The sequence below is a fragment of the Chelonia mydas genome, chromosome 13 (genome assembly GCF_015237465.2).
Source record: "Chelonia mydas isolate rCheMyd1 chromosome 13, rCheMyd1.pri.v2, whole genome shotgun sequence".
NCBI classification, from domain to species: Eukaryota; Metazoa; Chordata; order Testudines; family Cheloniidae; genus Chelonia; species Chelonia mydas.
In genome coordinates, this window is record NC_051253.2 from 30617765 (window position 1) to 30635806 (window position 18042).

Consider the following 18042-nt stretch of genomic DNA (forward strand, 5'->3'; position numbering starts at 1 on the left):
GACCACGGATCTGCTTATAAGCAGCAGTTAACAGCTGTCGGAAGGTGTGCATAAAAAAAAAAATCAATCACAGCTTTCCATATACAGAGAGTATAAATACTTTGCCCACCAGTCTTTCATCAGAAACTCTACCTCCAGAAGTATCCAGACTTTGAAGCAGAAAGGAGAAGGGAGGTGAATACGGCTCTGTGGAGGCAACTGATTCAGATAAACTCTTTATCAATAAGAATTCTTGTAACACTTCTTCCACAAAGTGCCACTGTAGCAACCTAACAATGACCAGGCTGAGGGGTTCTTTTAGTTTAATAGTATCTGAAGCACTGCTCTCCAAAAACCACCCTCTGCCCTCAATAAAGCATCAAAGAGAATACTGATTCACAAAGATGTGAACCAAAGCTGCATATAGTAGCCCTACAAATTTCAAAGGATACATCTCAAAAAGGGCATGGGGAACTGGAAAAGGTTCAACAAAGAGCAAAGATTATGAAAGGTACGGAATGGCTTCCATACGAGGAGAGACTAAAAAGATTAGGGTTGTTCAGGTCAGAAAAAAGATGACTGATGGGGGATATGATAGGGGTCTATAAAGTCATGAACTCTGTGGAAAAAGTAAATTTAGAAGAAGAGCTTACTCACCTTGGGCAGTAACTGGAGTTCTTTGAGATGAGTGGCTCCACTTCAGGTTGCTTAAACCCCTTTGGCCCATTCATGCACCCTATACTTCCTTGTGCCCCGCTCTGAGGCTAAAAAGGGTTACATGGGCAAACTACCCTCAGTTCCCCCTCTGCTGCAAGGGCACAGAGGAAGCCCTGAAGCAGAGGAAGCAGGCAGGCAATGGAGCACTCATAGGGACACACATTTTGAAGAACGTCAGTTACTGCACAAGGTGAGTAACCTCTCGTTCTCAGAGTACTGCGTCTATGGGTGCTCCCCTTCCGGTGACTACTGAGCAGCACCCTGAGCTGGAGCAGGGGGGGCTTTGGAGTCAAGTCCAAGACTGAAGACAATACAACATTTCCAACACAGCATCTGATCTAGCAGTCTGGACCACAGAGTAATGCTTAGAAAAGGTATGTATGGAGGTCCAAGTGGCAGCCTTAAACATCCAGAATAGGAAGAATTCTTGAGTAATGGCACTGTTATAGAAAGAGCTGTCGTGGAATGGGCCAGCATGATAGAATGAGGTTGTGTCTGTTGATTCATAACATAATACAATACAATCAGAAATCCACCTGGAGAGCCTCTGGGTGGAAATCGCCAAACTGTTAGACATATCCGCAATAGTCATGAACCGTCGGGGTTATTTCCTAAAAGACTTAGGCTATGTCTACACTACACACCTTACAATGGCGCAGCTGAAAAGAACAGGAAACAACTGTGAGATGGGTGAACTGCAATACAAAAAAAAAAAATCCTGAAGTTCAAGGGCCGAAAACCAACCCCTCTCCTCAGTTCTAATGACAGAATTACAGCTGAGAGAGATACCATCCTGAATTTTTGTGATTTCACAAAGCTGTTTAGGAGTCTCAGATCTAAAAATCAGCCTCCACTCTCTGATCTTCCCTCCCTGCATGCTGAACTGGAACTGGTTCTATAGCACCTATTCACAGAGGGAAATGACTTCTTGCTTTAAGAGTTATTCATGAGAGGGGTCCCTGAGGAGGAACAGAAAAGGGTGGGGAGGAGCAGTGGCATAAGGGAGGGAGGTAAAATGGATAGCGTACTCCAATCTTATATCCTCCAGCACTCAATTGTCTGATACGATCCTCTCCCACATGGACAGAAAGTGGAAGAGACTGTCTCCAACAGGTGCATGGTGGGTAGAACGGTGTGGACACAGTTTGATTTTGTGAGGTTGTACCGGGTCCTTGACTAGACTATCAAAACTGATGCTTAGATGATGAAGGCTCAGCAGCGGATGCACAGGGAGTAGGCAGTCTTTTCCTCTAGAACCTTGACTTCTTCCTGGGTGATTCATAAGTTCTTGAATTCTGGGAATGAAGCAGGGTGGGATCTTTGAGCCGTTTGGGAACTACTAAATTTGTTTGTTTGTAAGCATATAAATCCCAAAAGATCTCAACATGGCTCTGGGATTCTTAAGGGTATGCAGGGATTCATCAGTGGATTCAGCGAAGAGCTTGAGGCCATTCAAAGGAAAGGTCCTCAACCATGTTTTGGACCTCCTTTGGGAATTCAGACAGCCAGGACGCCCTCCGCATGCCTGCCGCCGTAGAGATACATCAAGCTGCAGTGGGGACTGCATCCAAGGAGACTTGTAGCAAAGTTCTAGCATCATTGATAACAGCTTGAAACAGCTCACACTGATCAACCGGCAGATACTGAATCCAGGTGTTGAAATTGGCATAATTTGAGTGATTGTACTTCAGCATGACAGCTTGATAATTTATAATCCTAAACTGAGGAGTCAACCAGGGAGTTTGGTGCTGGATGGATCTGCAAAAGTTCAGAGTCATTTGCTGGGAAGCAATATTTCTTATCAGCCTGTTTACATGTTGGCAGTATCATTGCAGAGGTCTGCCACATGGGTTTGGCAGGATCCAACAGGGCCTCATTAATAGGCAGGGCGGCTCAGGTAAAGGGAGTCCATTGAAGGATATCCAGGAGCTTATGCTGAAACTCCCTGAGCTCTTCAGAGGGAGCTACAGGGAATCTGCATTATGCTTAATTAACTTGTGGAAGTGTCTGAAGTCATCAGCCATAGTTGGTTAGGCAAACATTACCACCTCATCTGGGGAAGACAAAGAAATATTTGTTTGTGGAGTAGCCTCTTTATCTGCCCTGGCTCCTCAAATGATTCTTGCACTTGAGGTAGAGGAGAGGGGAGACACTCCTCTACTCCAACTATTCCCCACCAGAAAGATTAGGGGCATGGAAAAACTGCTGTCAATACGCAGCTCAAGGATCCCCATATGGTCACTAGGGATTGGGGGTGTCCAAAGGGCTTGAACCAGATAGGGTGAACACAGGCCCATCTTTGATGCAACTCCCCCTCCCCACTCCACCCCTCTTTTCAAAAGCATCAGAAGGGAAAACCCTTGTCTGAAGAGTAGGGGAATCTTGGACTGAGACATTCAAATTAGAGGAGAATTCCTCCTCCTCAACAAGGGCAGCCTAACTTGGAGACTGTGCATGTTTTTGTTAGCAATAACCTTTCAGTACCCACTAATAAGGCTGACTCTGGTTCCTCCAAAACAAGTAAGTCCTTAAGGAATCTGAACTCCTGCAGTACAGGGTGGATTTGAAGAATGGGGCCCCGTTCTGTAGTTAGTACCAAGGGTAAATGTTATTCCAGCAAGTCCCTTCTGGCCCAAGTAGTTGGTACTGATGATGATGCCTTGGGAGGGGTCAAGACCCTATGTGAAATGTGGTGTCTTCCCTGTACTGAAGCAGTCTTTGTGGTCAACTCTGATGAAGATGTTACCGAAGGAGTTGTGGGTACCCTTCTATTAGGAGGTGAGAATGCTTCATTTATGCAATGTCCTGTTTCTGCAGTACAGAAGGTCTTGGTACTGTGTCATGCTTGTTTCCCTTTTTCTCAGATGAGTCCGGAGCCATGGACACAGGATTAGTACTAAGAGCATCTGGAGCCTCAGCCTTACCCACAGTGGGATAAGATGATGCCACAGCAGTCTTGCTTTGCAAGGTCAGAGGTTTTTTTGAGGTAGACTTCTTCTGCAGAGAATGGCTCCTCTTTCTATGCATCTCCTCTGTGAATTTACCTCAGGTAGACTCAGGTGAATGTGCCAAGAATGACGTGTTCACAGAGAGACCTATGTTGGGGGGTGAGAGTGGGGGAAGAGATCTCCTGTCTGGGAACTGAGGGTGGCTGGAGGGAATGCTCCGTCATTAAACATCTCAGTTTTAAAACCCAATTTTTCCTTGCCCTGCCTTTAAAAGCACAGCAAATGGATATACAGGATAAGATTATCCCAAGCTACAGATAAACAGGAATACCCACCACCGACCAGGAAAGTCTCCCAAGAACCTCCCGAAAGCCCAGAGAGCCTGGCATAACCCAAGGTAACAGTAGCTAGAAGGGCAAGGTTCCCACCTCCCTTAAAGGAGAAAGGGATTGAGCAAGGCTTCCCCTAAACACCTAAATAAAATACAGCAAATAAAATAAATAATAGAATGAAGAAAGGTAACTAGACTAAATTGTCAACTTAAAATAGTAAGGCACACTAATGCTTGTCTCAGGCCAAGGCAGTTGAGAGGGAACTGCAGGCAGTTCACCCACGCAGCCTTATATAGCCTTGAAGCAGGGCACGAGGAAGCCATATGCACAGATTGAACAGACACTACCACCAAAAATCTCAGATTAAAGGCATAAGAGGTGTGAGTACACCTGAAGTGGGGAGCCCATAGGGACACCGCTTGAGAAGTTTTATTTACTCTTTCCCACAATGCAAAACCAAGGGTCATGTGATGAAATTAATAAGCAGCAGATTTAAGAGAAACAAGAAGTATTTTTTCCACACTAAACACAATTAACCTGTGGATTTCATTGCCAGGGGATGTGACGGCTAGAGGTACTGTACTCAAAAGAGAACAAGATATCCTCCATGAACTTTAGCCAAGACAGTCAAGGATGCAACCCCATGCTTGGGGTGACCCTAAACTTCTCATTGCCAGAAGCCAGGAGAGGAAAATTGCCCTGCTCTCTTCACTCTCCCAGAAATTCTGCTATTGGCCACTGTTGAAGACAGGATACCAGGCTAGACCAGCCACTGGTCAGACCCAGTATAGCAGTTGTTACAATGTTCTTATTGCAGATATATGCCACTGAAGCTGCTGTGCACCTAGGTGAGTTTGCATTTATAATACCTAAGTGTCTCAAAGCTCTTTAATTCATAACATGACCTGATGCATAGTCTTATCCACTAGCCATCCTTTAGCTGTCTAGCTGTTTTTTGTTTTAGTTATAAATGCCACAAATAGTCTGCTTAATTTTCTGAATGGCTTAGTCATGTTTAACAGACAACAAGCTCTTCTCCTAGTATTATTTTGGGGCTTTGGGAAAAAGACCAGGAGAAATACTGACAGACTAAGTACCACCTGGTGATTTTGGACTGTGGTGTCAAGTAGGCTGGACAGCAGAGCCTGCAACACCAAGACCCTCCTGGACAAGTTGGCAGCCAAGAACAATAACCTTTCACAGAGATCTAAAATCCCTATGGCACAAACGGACCATCTATATGCTTGGTTAATATCAAACTCAACTCTAAAGGATCATTAGGCCACTGAGAAGGAGGCAGAAGTTTAAAGTCTTTAAAAATTGTTACACTAGGAGATGAACAAACTCCATGACTCTTCACATGGACACACATGGACTACAGAAATAGTAGCTAAACAAACAGTAAACGAACTTTCTGTAGCCAGAGATATCTGTGAAGACATCAGAAACATGAGAAAGGAAGTCCAAGACAGCAGGAACCACCAAAAAAAAAAAAAAAACCTGAGTCAAGGACTCTGGCTTGAGCATGCATTTCAAACTGGTTCCATCTGGCAGCACAAAAGTTATCTCAGATCTGCCTTGATCTCCACAGAAAAGCACAAAACCCTCTGCTCTAGAAACCTAGCAGCCGTGGTAAAAGGTGCAGGGACTGACAGCCTTGATGGTCCACCCTGGTGTTCTACTGTGACAAGACTTGACTCAAGGAAGACTGATTGGACAATCTTTGTCAGGGCTAGAAGGTCTGAGAATCAGGTCTCCCACAACCAGGTTGGTGCCACTACAATCACCACTTCTCTGTCTTACTGAATCTTTGTTAGTACTCTGGAAAGAAGGGAAATGAAGAAAAGGCATGAAGGAGTTCTTTCCCTCTGTATCCTATTTTTGAGCCGAACCTTGGACACTTTCTGATTTGTAGCAAAGAAAGTCAAATATCAGAAGGATTGCTGAGTCTCATCTCAAGTTGTATGCAATGTTGTTGTAGCCCTGTTGGTCACAGGCTATTGAAGAGACGTCGATATTAGAAATGTACTCTAAATACACTTCCCACATCCGAAGTAGAGCTCTGTATAAGTCTCTATCAACAGAAGTTGGTTTAATAAAAATTACCTCACCTACCTACATTATTAATAATGCATCATTTCCACAGATGGACTAACAGTTACACAGAGGTAACTGAATTCACCTTATTTGTTCAGGTAATACATTGCAAACACACTATCCAAACATTTCCATTGTCTGCCCTCTGATGTGTGAAAGAAGGAATGTGAGAACCAGCCTGATGAGCCTCAGTTCTAGCTAGTTTACATGGAATCTCTTTTCCTGAGGTCTCCAAAGATCACAGACAGTGAAAATTTCCCAGATATGTTGTCCCAACCCCCAGATTGTAGGCATCCATGCCTATCATTATTTTAGGATAGGGGTGTGAAAAGCAGATCTCCCTCTCTAGCAGCGTTAACCATAGTAGAAAGTTTTCGACTAGCTTTCGACAGATGGGAGAGATTATCAACAAGTCCAAAATGCGAGTGACTAATCCTTGTAAAGGCTGTATCCATAACCTTGCAAAAGTGTGTCTTGTGGGAAGATGGTAAATATGCATCCATTATCAGGCCCAGTGCTATGTGAACAAGTATAACATACTTCCTTATCTACTTTCTCCACATTAGATTTTGTAGATGTGTATCATATCCCCTTTGTGGTCTCTTTTCTAGGATGAAAGTCCTAATCTTATTAATCTCTCCTCATATGGAAGCTATTCTGTATCCCTAATAATTTTTGTTGCCTTTTTCTGTACCTTTCTAATTCCAATATATCTTTTTTGAGATGGGGTGACCATATCTTTTTTGAGATGGGGTGACCATATCTTTTTTGAGATGGGGTGACCATATCTTTTTTGAGATGGGGTGACCATATCTGTATGCGGTATTCAAGATGTGGGCATACTACAGATTTATATAGCAGCAATATGATATTTTCTGTCTTATGATCTATCCCTTTTGTAATGATTCCCAACATTGCCGCTGCACACTGAGTGGATGTTTTCAGAGAACCATCCCCAGTGACTCCAAGATCTCTTTCTTGAGTGGTAACAGCTAATTTAGACCCCATCATTTTATGTCTATAGTGGGGATGTTTTCCAATGTGCATTACTTTGCATTTGACAACACTGAATTTTAAAGAATCCTTATTGAGGTTACAGGGACAAACCATCCCGATGTGTAGAAAGAATAGTAAATATGGCAGGCAACCAGCTTGGCTTAACAGTGAAATCCTTGCTGATCTTAAACACAAAAAAGCCGCTTACAAGAAGTGGAAGATTGGACAATTGATCAGGGATGAGTATAAAAATATTGCTCGGGCATGCAGGAGTGAAATGAGGAAGGCCAAATCACACCTGGAGTTGCAGCTAGCAAGAGATGTTAAGAGTAACAAGAAGGGTTTCTTCAGGTATGTTAGCAACAAGAAGAAAGTAAAGGAAAGCGTGGGCCCCTTACTGAATGATGGAGGCAACCTAGTGACAAAGAATGTGGAAAAAGCTAATGTACTCAATGCTTTTTTTGCCTCTGTCTTCACGAACAAGGTCAGCTCCCAGACTACTGCACTGGGCAGCACAGTATGGGGAGGAGGTGACCAGCCCTCTGTGGAGAAAGAAGTGGTTCGGGACTATTTAGAAAAGCTGGATGAGCACAAGTCCATGGGGCCGGATGCGTTGCATCCGAGAGTGCTAAAGGAGTTGGCGGATGTGATTGCAGAGCCATTGGCCATTATCTTTGAAAACTCATGGTGATCCAGGGAAGTCCTGGACGAGTGGAAAAAGGCTAATGTAGTGTCCATCTTTAAAAAAGGGAAGAAGGAGGATCCTGGGAACTACAGACCAGTCAGCCTCACCTCAGTCCCTGGAAAAATCATGGAGCAGGAAAGAGTCCAGCAGAGGGCAACAAAAATGATGAGGGGACTGGAACACATGACTTATGAGGAGAGGCTGAGGGAACTGGGATTGTTTAGTCTGCGGAAGAGAAGGATATGGGGGGATTTGATAGCTGCTTTCAACTACCTGAAAGGGGGTTCCAAAGAGGATGGATCTAGACTGTTCTCAGTGGTAGCAGATGACAGAACAAGGAGTAATGGGTCTCAAGTTGCAGTGGGGGAGGTTTCGGTTGGATATTAGGAAAAACTTCTTCACTAGGAGGGTGGTGAAACACTGGAACGCGTTACCTAGGGAGGTGGTGGAATCTCCTTCCTTAGATATTTTTAAGGTCATAGAATCATAGAATATCAGGGTTGGAAGGGACCTCAGGAGGTCATCTAGTCCAACCCCCTACTCAAAGCAGGACCAATCCCCAACTAAATCATCCCAGCCAGGGCTTTGTCAAGCCTGACCTTAAAAACTTCTAAGGCTGGGATGATTTAGTTGGGGATTGGTCCTGCTTTGAGTAGGGGGTTGGACTAGATGACCTCCTGAGGTCCCTTCCAACCCTGATATTCTATGATTCTATGAATTTCATCTGTTATTTTTTATTGCCCAGTCACCTCGTTTTGAGAGATCCTTTTGTAACTCTTCGCAGTCTGCTTTGGACTTAAATATCTTGAGTAGTTTGCATCATCTGCAAATTTTTCGACCTCACCATTTACCCTTTTCCCCAGATCATTTATTAATATGTTGAACAGTACTGGTCCCAGTACAGACCTTTTGGGGACACCACTATTTAACCTCTCCATTCTGAAAACTGACCATTTATTCCTATCCTTTGTTTCCTGCCTTTTTAACCAGTTACTGATCCATGAGAGGACCCTCCCTCTGATCCCATGGCAGCTTACTTGGCTTAAGAGCTTTTGATGAGGGACCTTGTCAAAGGCTTTCTGAAAATTTAAGTGCACTATATCCACTGGATCACCCTTATCCACATATCTGTTGACCCCTCAAAGAATTTTAATAGATTGGTGAGGCATGATTTCCCCTTACAAAAGCCATGTTGACTCTTCCCCAACCAATAATGTTCATCTATGCGCCTAATCATTCTATTCTTTACTATAGTTTCAACCAACTTGTCTGGTACTGAAGTTAGGCTTACCAGCCTGTAAATGCCAGGATCGCTTTTGGAGCCTTTTTTTAAAATTGGTGTCACATTAGCTATCTTTCAGTTATCTGGTACAGAACCTGATTTAAATGCTAGATTACATACCACAGTTAGTAGTTCTGCAATTTCACATTTGAGTTCCCTCAGAACTCTTGGGTGAATACCATCTGGTCCTGGTGACTTATTACTGTTTAACTTATCAATTTGTTCAAATACCTCCTCTACTGACTCCTCAATCTGGGACAGTTCCTCAGATTTGTCACCTAAAAAGAGTAGCTTAGGTGTGGGAATCTCCCTCACATCCTCTGCAGTGAAGACTGATGCAGAGAATTCATTTAGTTTCTCCACAATGGCCTTATCCCCCTTGAGTGCTCCTTTAGCATGTCAATCATCCAGTGGCCCCACCGGTTGTTTAGCAGGCTTCCAGCTTCTGATGTACTTTTAAAAATAAATTGCTATTACTTTTTGAGTCTTTGACTAGCTGTCCTTCAAATTCTTTTTTGGCCTTCCTAATTATATTTTTATACTTCACTTGCCAGAGTTTACGCTTGTTTCTATTTTCCTCAATAGGATTTAACTTCCGCTTTTTAAAGGATGACTTTTTGCCTCACTGCTTCTTTTACTTTGTTGTTTAGCATGGTGGTATTTTTCTGGTCCTCTTATTGTCTTCTTTTAACAATTTTTTGTATGTAAAAATTAGTCAGTATTATATAATTAGTACCTTCATCTGAGGATCTGATACAACATTTCTCCTCCAGATTCTTTTGTTATTCTGGTATCCTCAGCTTCTTAGCATCATAGTCTGCAGAGACCTTTTTAAGCACAAGCAGTGCATTATTTAAAAACCAAGGGCTCGTTCCACCACGTACAGTAAAATACATAGGAGAGGGCTAAGTTGAAAGAATATACTCCAGTTCTACCTCCACACCCCCTTGGACTTTTGGGCTTCAGTACCTCCCTTCCATCCCCCTGGCTTTATGCTGCCAAAGGGATATCTGCCATGGTTATTATTTGAACTCATCCTTAACGGAGGGTTCTCCACCAGAGAATGTCCCCCACAGAAACAGTAATCGATATTATGCCTACATTTTCTCTTATCTCCGCAAGGTTGAGAGAGTTGAGAATCAGAAATAAATTTCCCTCCACTTCAACCTGAAGCTAGTGCTAGATCACTGATGCAGCTGCACCAGCACAGATACTATGCAAGGATGACATGAATCTATATAGAGTAAACTCACAGGCCACAGACACCCCACAAAAACTGCCTCTGTATTGCTCCCTAGCATGCAGAGATTGAGCTCCCCTAAATGGTCTTTTTGTGGCCTGCTTCTCCCAATATAGAGGAATTAAAGAAGTTGTGTTTTTTTTTTTTAAAAATGGGCTTTTGTGCCTGACAAGCCTGTGAACAGAACTGAATAAAGATTCAAAACCTCTGAATGAAAAATGGTCTGTTTTGCCAGCTTAATTCAATAAAGCACTATCAGAAGCCCTCATAAGGCTATGAATTCCTGCACTGCAATACAGAAACTTCAAAATATAATCGCTAAAAATACAATTGGTCCAAATGAGTTTTTCCAAAACTGTATAGTACTCAACATGAAAAAAGTCTTTAGTAGCAGACAAATTAAGACAGGAAATGAAAGAGGAGTATGAACATTTGTAATGTGAAGCATAAAATATGGCAATACGAGAAGCTGAAACGCAAGATGAGTAAACCTCAGAACGTATCCTACTTTAAAACAACACTTCATTTTTATATTACTTCTGGTATCAAGACAGCTTTCATGGGAAGGATTTAAAATAGCTTGTGTTAAAATAAACTGGTCCTTTACTCAGAGGTATAAATTCTAAGTCAGATCAAACTATGTGATAGCACTGAAGTCTTCATTCCTTAGGCATTTGCCTACACAAGACATGGCCTTTACTCTCCCTCAAGAATAACACAAGAAGACATCAAGTTCTCAGAGGCTCAGATGACCAAGGAGGAACCAAGGGATATTACAAAAAGACTAGAATTTCTATAGATCAAATTATTAAAAGAACTAGAAATGCAGCTCAGAACCAGATCCTATAAAGTAGGAACCATCACAGACACAGACAAGACAGGAAGCAGAAGAAGCCCATCTCGATCATTCTCTTAAGCATTAGCAGTTCTCCACAGTATTTTTTCCACCACTACTTATTTAGCTTGTTTTAAATGTTATGTATAGTAAAACTATAAAGGGTAGTTATTTTTAAAAGCATTCCCCTCTAACTCATTTAAGAAAAATTCTGCCTACACTTTTAGTCCAATTTTTTTAATTTTGCTTTTTTTTTTGCACAAACTGTAAAACTACTTGGAATGTAGGATTTTTAGTTTTGTAGGATACTAAAAACTACTAAAAACTGTCAGTGGTATATGAACAGGAAAGGCAGCCTCTCAAATGAGGAACCATTGTCTTTGCAAGGATATACATTAAGATAAACTAAAGATCATGATAGGGGGTGTGTTTAAAGCTATATGCATCTTGCTTTAATTCTGGTTTAAAATAACTAGCTGCTACTTTTTAATTAAACACAAAAATTTTGCAAGTTATATTATTTAATTGTATAAAATAATTAATTTTACAAAATGTTAATGCAACATTAACGTTTGAGATTTTAAACTAAGAAAAGCCCAGAAATTGAGAATTTAGGTAAACACTGTAGTCTTGTCTTTATGCCTATGCACTATAATGTGGCACAAGAAGATATTTCAAAAAAAATATTTTACAAATATGGGCTAAGAGCAGAAGAAAATCCATAAAAACTTCTATTTAAATGGAACTAAAATACAAAAAAAAAAAAAAAAAACCTAGCCCAGAGTTTATCTGAAATATCATGCATAATTCTAGTGAGCACAGTGTTGAGCACAGCAAACAAAAATATAAAGCAGAACACAACCAATAAGATTCCATTTTGAAGGGTACAGGTGGGTGTCTCCTAATGAGAATCCTGCATTTTCCCATGTCCTTCTGATTTTTCCCCTCTTCTACTCAAGTAAATTATACAAAATTATTTCACAAGAACTCCTACATCTGTAGTCATGCAGAACAGGATTCTTGTCAGAGTTCCACCAGCAGCTTAAAAGCAAGCAACCGTAATTACCACAGAAATCACAAGTGAGACTGGACTTTTAGTTACTTTTATCCCTTCTTCTGAATGAGGAAAGTGAAAGATTGAGAAAGAAATGAGTTAGATATTTAGATTGGTTGATGAAAGAACTTCTCTTGTCCTTTCCTCTTCTCAGAGTATTGTTTGGGGAAGAAGGACATTGCCAAGCAAAAATAAAATGAAAGGATTCCAGTATTTCAGGTGTATTTTTTCTTTTTTAGTTAAACACACAAAGGTTTAATAGTGGAATAAATTGCTGAAGGGGAGGAAAAGAAGCTGCTAGGATAAATCAGTTCATGAAATAACTTGGCCAGTTTCTGGAGGAGAGCATCATCTTCTCTAACCTCTAAATGATATTATTACATTATACCATTTGTATTTATGTTTCTAAATAACCTCTCTCAATTCAGGTAGATATTTAAAAGAAAAAGAAGATGAACCCAAAGGACCCTTCTTCGCCTAATATCTATCATGTAACTGAAATGTTTTCCACTAATTTTCCTTTTCTTTCTAGATACTAGAATGCTCCTTAGAAATGAAGAGATAGCCAACATACTTACACAATGAACCAGACGTAGTCCGCCTTCTGTTTAAACTTCGTTTGGCTTTTTCAGAAGCCAAAAAACCTCTTGTTTGAATATTTCTTTGTACTGGACTCTGCTGTGGTTCTGGTGCTTTCTCCACTCCATGAAAATATTTCATATGATAATGTAGCAACTTCGCTTTGCGGAATGATTTTGAACAGTCCAAGAGCTTGCATCTAAACTTGTGATCTTGGTCAATAGTCGCAGCTTTTGAAGCAATAAAATCATCTGTTCTCTTAAAAGTTTTTGTTACTGTAAGGACAAAACAAATAAGATTCCCCCATGCTTTTGCTATATTTATCAAATGATTCTCTAAACTTAAAAAAATTAAGGAACTAACATTGTATTTAAACATAAAATACTACATAAGCTATGAACAAAAAGTATTGTTGCTATTACCTGCTTTTGAGATCAACAGCCTAGACAGGGACTAACCTGAGACTGTTTTCCTTATTGTCGTTTGATGAACTACTACTAAAATCTCCATAAAAATGTTCATTAACCAACTGCTATTGTAATAGGGAACACAATATATTAGAGAGACTTTGCTTAACTGAGCTTACTTGGGCCAATGGTAGATATCACTGAAGCCTGCAGTACAACAGTAGTACCAGTGATGCTGTCCTCTATGGAAGCAGCATGAATACTACATTTTCCACTGAAAACAGTAATGGCACATTCTATCAAGTTTTTTTTAAACATTAATATCTTATATTACAGTACTGGTCAAGAGAAACATTTTTTGCTTCCTAACGTAACTGATTGGGCATCAGAATTTCCTGATGTCAGATCCAACTATAAATATCTGTTAAAGTTAAGAGCTGTGGAGTGCTGCTACTAGAGAAAAGTCAGCTGTCCTTCAAGTAAATCAGGTTTATTAAAAAAAGAATTTTTAAAATTGCACACAGTAAATATGAAGGCATGACATTAAGGAAAGGCAAACTTAGGATGAATTCCAAGAAACATTTCTTACTCAGAGATTTATTAGACTACATATTAGTTTCTCAATAGAGCTGCTGGAAAAAACTTTGTTCAAATCTTCAAACTGGCCTGGAATAAGCATTAGAGAATATAGTCTACAGAACATTGCTACATTGGCCAGAAGATGAACTAAATAGATTTATTCCCATCTCTTCTAAGGTTCCAAACATTTTCACTTATGTTTTTGATGGGAATTACTACACTCTTGAAAGAAACACATTTTGATTAACAAAAAAACAGTCTGAACTTTCTGTGGTGCTGACAACTATACCTAAAAAAAGTGTCCAAATGGGAAGAGTGCCAGGAAATTGGAGAAATCCCAACATAGCACAATTTAAAAGAAAAGAATGATCCCGGCAATAACCATCACATAAATCTAATTTACATCATTAGTAAGATAAATCACTAAATATCTAGAAGCTAATGGAATAATATGACACAACATGAGTTTATAGAGAATAATTTCCAGGGACAACGTTGTGGGGTTTTGTTTTGTTTTTTAAACAGAAGTGCAAAGTTAGTGAATAAAGGCACTGCAGTTCATGTTGTGTATTTAGATTTTAGTAAATCATTTGGATAAAACAAATACTCTCCACAAAAAGCTCCACAAAAGAAGAATATTAAATCATGGTATCTCAAGTTGGGGGAGGGAAACGTATCTAGTAGAAGATCTCAGAGCTAGCAAGTTCAATGAACTGGAAATGGAAGTAAGCAGTCTCTTAATGAAAAAAATCACATTAAATTGCGAGGAGTTGAAAACACCAACAAGAACACAGAATTAATACAAAGGGACCATGAGAGATGATAAACATGGTCAGAAAAGAGTGGGAGAAAATAATCGGATAGCCAGTCACTGGGAGGGAGGAAGCTGGGAAGCAGTACTGCCAAGGTGAGCTAAGCACAAGAGTGAATAGCAATATCTGTAATACGAGATAACAAAAATGGCCAATGCAATTTAGGGCTAAATACACAGAGGCAACATGGAGCAGGAAAGTAAATTGTTCTGGAGCAACTGCATCTGAAATGCATTCAGTTTTGGGTACTACATTGTCTGAAAGAAACTGACAAACCTGGAAGAGTTCAAAGAGAGAAAAGCAACAGAAGTACTCAATAGTGCAAGACAGACTGATTCCTGGGGAAAGTAGGAGAGCTTCATACACACACAGCAGGTTACCGAAGAGAAAAATGGAGAGATTTAACAATCTACAGTTATTTACTGGGAGCGAACAACAAGAACAAAGAGAAATTTTTTTAGTGTTGTGCATGGGGGAAATAAAGGAGAAAGGGGAAGAAAAAAATTAAGAAAGGCAAAAAATTTAGGCCTGGTATCAGTAAGAACTTCCTGACAGTGAGGGATTTCAAATTATTTTGTTAATTTCAACAAACCTAAACAGGGCCATGTAAGTGGGTTGACAAAACTTGCCAACATCAAAACCTAAAATATTGTATTCATAAAGAATGAAACATATAACGGAAGTGGAAGGAAATCTGATTCAATTTACAAGTAACATGAAGATGGGAAAATACTGTTCAATTGCAGCAAGGAGGACCAATAGGGTCTCAGGCTTCAATAAAAGAAATATTCTAAAGATGACATGGGAAACTTGTACAATTGTCATGATTAGACCCTGTCGGGAGTCCTGTATCCAAGCTTGGTGCATCTTTCTTCCACAGGTTGCAAAGGTACAGAGAATAGCTTCTAACTGATCTGATAAACTGAAGTTTGGAGAAGAGGAGGCAACAGAGGAATTGAGAATGGGCTGGAAGCAGGAGAGAGAAAGGAAGGGAGAACTTACTGCAATGGGCACAAAGGAATCTATTCAAACTCTAGGGCAACAATAGGAAATACACAGACATGCCTGAATTTCGAACTACAAAGTTTAGATTATCACCACATACAGGCATTTTTTCCCCCCTTCATACAATAATGCCCACATGGAATTTTCTGCTCATGGGAATTAATATAAAGTTGGTGTGCAACTGTTCTACCCAGGGAGACCTTGGGAAAAAAATTGTACCCCAAGGAAGTACAATCTCTCCCAAGATTGATGGTAGGAAAGGAAAAAGTGTGCAGAGGTGGAAGGGGGAAGCTCCTCCTCTCCCACAACAGCCCAGGAAAAACTGGACCTTGATTACTGTGATTCTTGGTCACATGCACTAGATATTAACAGGAATTATTCAATTTGGGGACTGTAAGGTACTTTTTACTGAGGACATACTAGCAATGAACTTTCAGAGGTTCCATCTTTTTCTGGAGCACTGTGGGGGGATGGGACAGGGGGAAATGAACTCAATGTTGCAAACAAGCAATTTCCCGTGAATATTGATGTCGATCAGTGTGAGCCCTCTATGTATCCCACCATTTATTTTGGGGTCCTTATAACCTAGAACGCTGAAAGAGAAAATGACTTACCATAATTCTGGCCTTCTGCCACAGATCACCAATCCATAAATCATATATATCTTAAACCTCTGGCTTGTGAGGGATCCTATCTGGATTTAGAATTTTCAGCTAAGCTGCTGGGTAATAACCAATAGAGGGCACAAGCTAAAGCATGCAGAGTTTCTGAGGGTCAGTAACTGCTTATCCTTAAATTGCTTTTCATACAAATAGGAACTCTTCTGAACTCTACCTCTCACCTACCCACTGACCACTCAATCTACTGCTTCATGTATCTTCAGAGGACAAAATCTTCAGTTACATGGGTTATTCTGTTTTCTGTTTATTCTTTTGAAACACGGCTTTCTTCTACTCCTCTGGAACTTCCCCATTTTCGAAACTAAGGCCATGTCTACACTAGAGTTTTGTCGACAAAAGTTATGCCAATTAAACCGCTGTTGCATGTCCACACTATGTCCGCTCCTTGTGTCTGCAGACCACATCCACACTAGCAGCTCTTCCATTGACACAAAGCAGTGCACTGTGGGTATCTATACCACTGCATAACTGGCTGCAGGATGCTTTGGGAAGGCTTTGTAATGTCTCATGAGGGCAGATACAGCTCACAGAGCTCTTCACACTGAGCAATGTCAAAGCTTCCCAGAGCTTTGAAAGGGCAGGGGTGCATGCCTGCAGGGAAGCCAAGTTCAAAATAGTGAGCAGAGCAGTCATGATGGGCATTGTGGAATACTGGGGGAGACTAGTTATGTCAACATAACGAATGGCACCATCTACACTGATGCTTTGTCATTTTCGTTTTGTTGCAAAAAGCTGTAAGCCTCTCGGAAAGGTGGTTTTATTTTGCCACCGAAAGTAGCTTTGTAGCGTGTACACCTCCACTGTTTTGTTGGCAAAACCTGCCTTTTACTGACAAAACTGTGTAGCATAGACAAGGCCTTATTAAAAATTAAGCCTGCGAAACCAGGATTTGAAAAACTACTCTGATCGCATTACTTACGTATTGTACTTCTTTCTAGCACCTTGAATGTTTCCAGAACCCACGGCACTAAAGATGTTGCTGTCTAGAGTAAAAATGTCGAAGTCCTCAATTAGCAGCCTTTCAGCGTACAAGATTACTTGACCCATTGCAAACGGCACCTGAGACACCAATTACACCTAAAGTTATGAGGTTAAACGGAGCCACACAGCCCAAACATTTGCTTCACCTGTGCCAACGTTAAAAGGATAGAGGAACTGGAATACAGAGAACATACTGAAAGATCGGACATGCAAGCACAGAGTGCACAACCAGTGCAAACTTCAGCACATGCTTCAGAGCTGGGGAGATGAGGCAATTTAAAGCCTCCCCCTTCAGATCAAAAGGTGGATTCAGCCCTTCAACTTCATTCAGTGTGATAAAGTGGTACGCTGAAGATACTGAAATGGTTCTCTTGAACCTATATCTAATGACTTGTCAAAATGCCAGTCTCCAGTGCAGAGCCGCTGGCTGAGGCAAAAAACTTTGACTCTACTCTTTTCTAGAGCAGCCAGGTGGCATGATGCTTGCCCATATTCACTGGCTTGAGTTGATAACTTTTATGGTACCTTGGGAGGAATCATGACCCATGCTGCTGCAGAATATGCAACAGTCCTGTCAACTGGAGGCAAACATTTTCTGCATTTGAAAGGACTAGACTGCTTCTCCTTACCGGAACACCAAGGCCAAATGACTAAAAAGTTTGTGACTAAAAAGGTCACAAGTCCTATGTAGACTGAATCTTCGATGCATGTCCAAACTAACACACTTCAAGCATAATCTTAGAAAACAACACTAGGAACTTCACAGCAGAATCACGGAAAGCATAGGAGGCATTTTTAAAATCAGAAACCAACCTCTGAGTATCAAGCATGCCC

The 18042-nt window shown here is 40.8% G+C and overlaps 1 protein-coding gene and 1 long non-coding RNA gene across 12 annotated transcripts in view; one reads left to right on the top strand and one right to left on the bottom strand.

Moving 5' to 3' along the window:
• Nucleotides 1-18042, bottom strand: part of PHF20 (PHD finger protein 20) — a 176008-nt gene that overhangs the window by 79280 nt on the left and 78686 nt on the right. For 7 of the 11 annotated variants that reach the window (XM_043527382.1, XM_037915953.2, XM_037915952.2 and 4 more), the window contains one exon: nt 12744-13019. The exons of the other annotated variants lie outside the window; for them this stretch is intronic. In XM_043527382.1, coding sequence (XP_043383317.1) covers nt 12744-13019 — 276 coding nt within the window. The remainder of the gene's footprint in view (nt 1-12743; nt 13020-18042) is intronic. 11 annotated transcript variants of the gene reach the window in all.
• On the top strand, nt 869-12800 carry LOC122462768. The gene is made up of 4 exons (XR_006285519.1): nt 869-1070; nt 3561-3664; nt 4533-4824; nt 12698-12800. It is a non-coding gene; the product is annotated as an uncharacterized LOC122462768 (long non-coding RNA).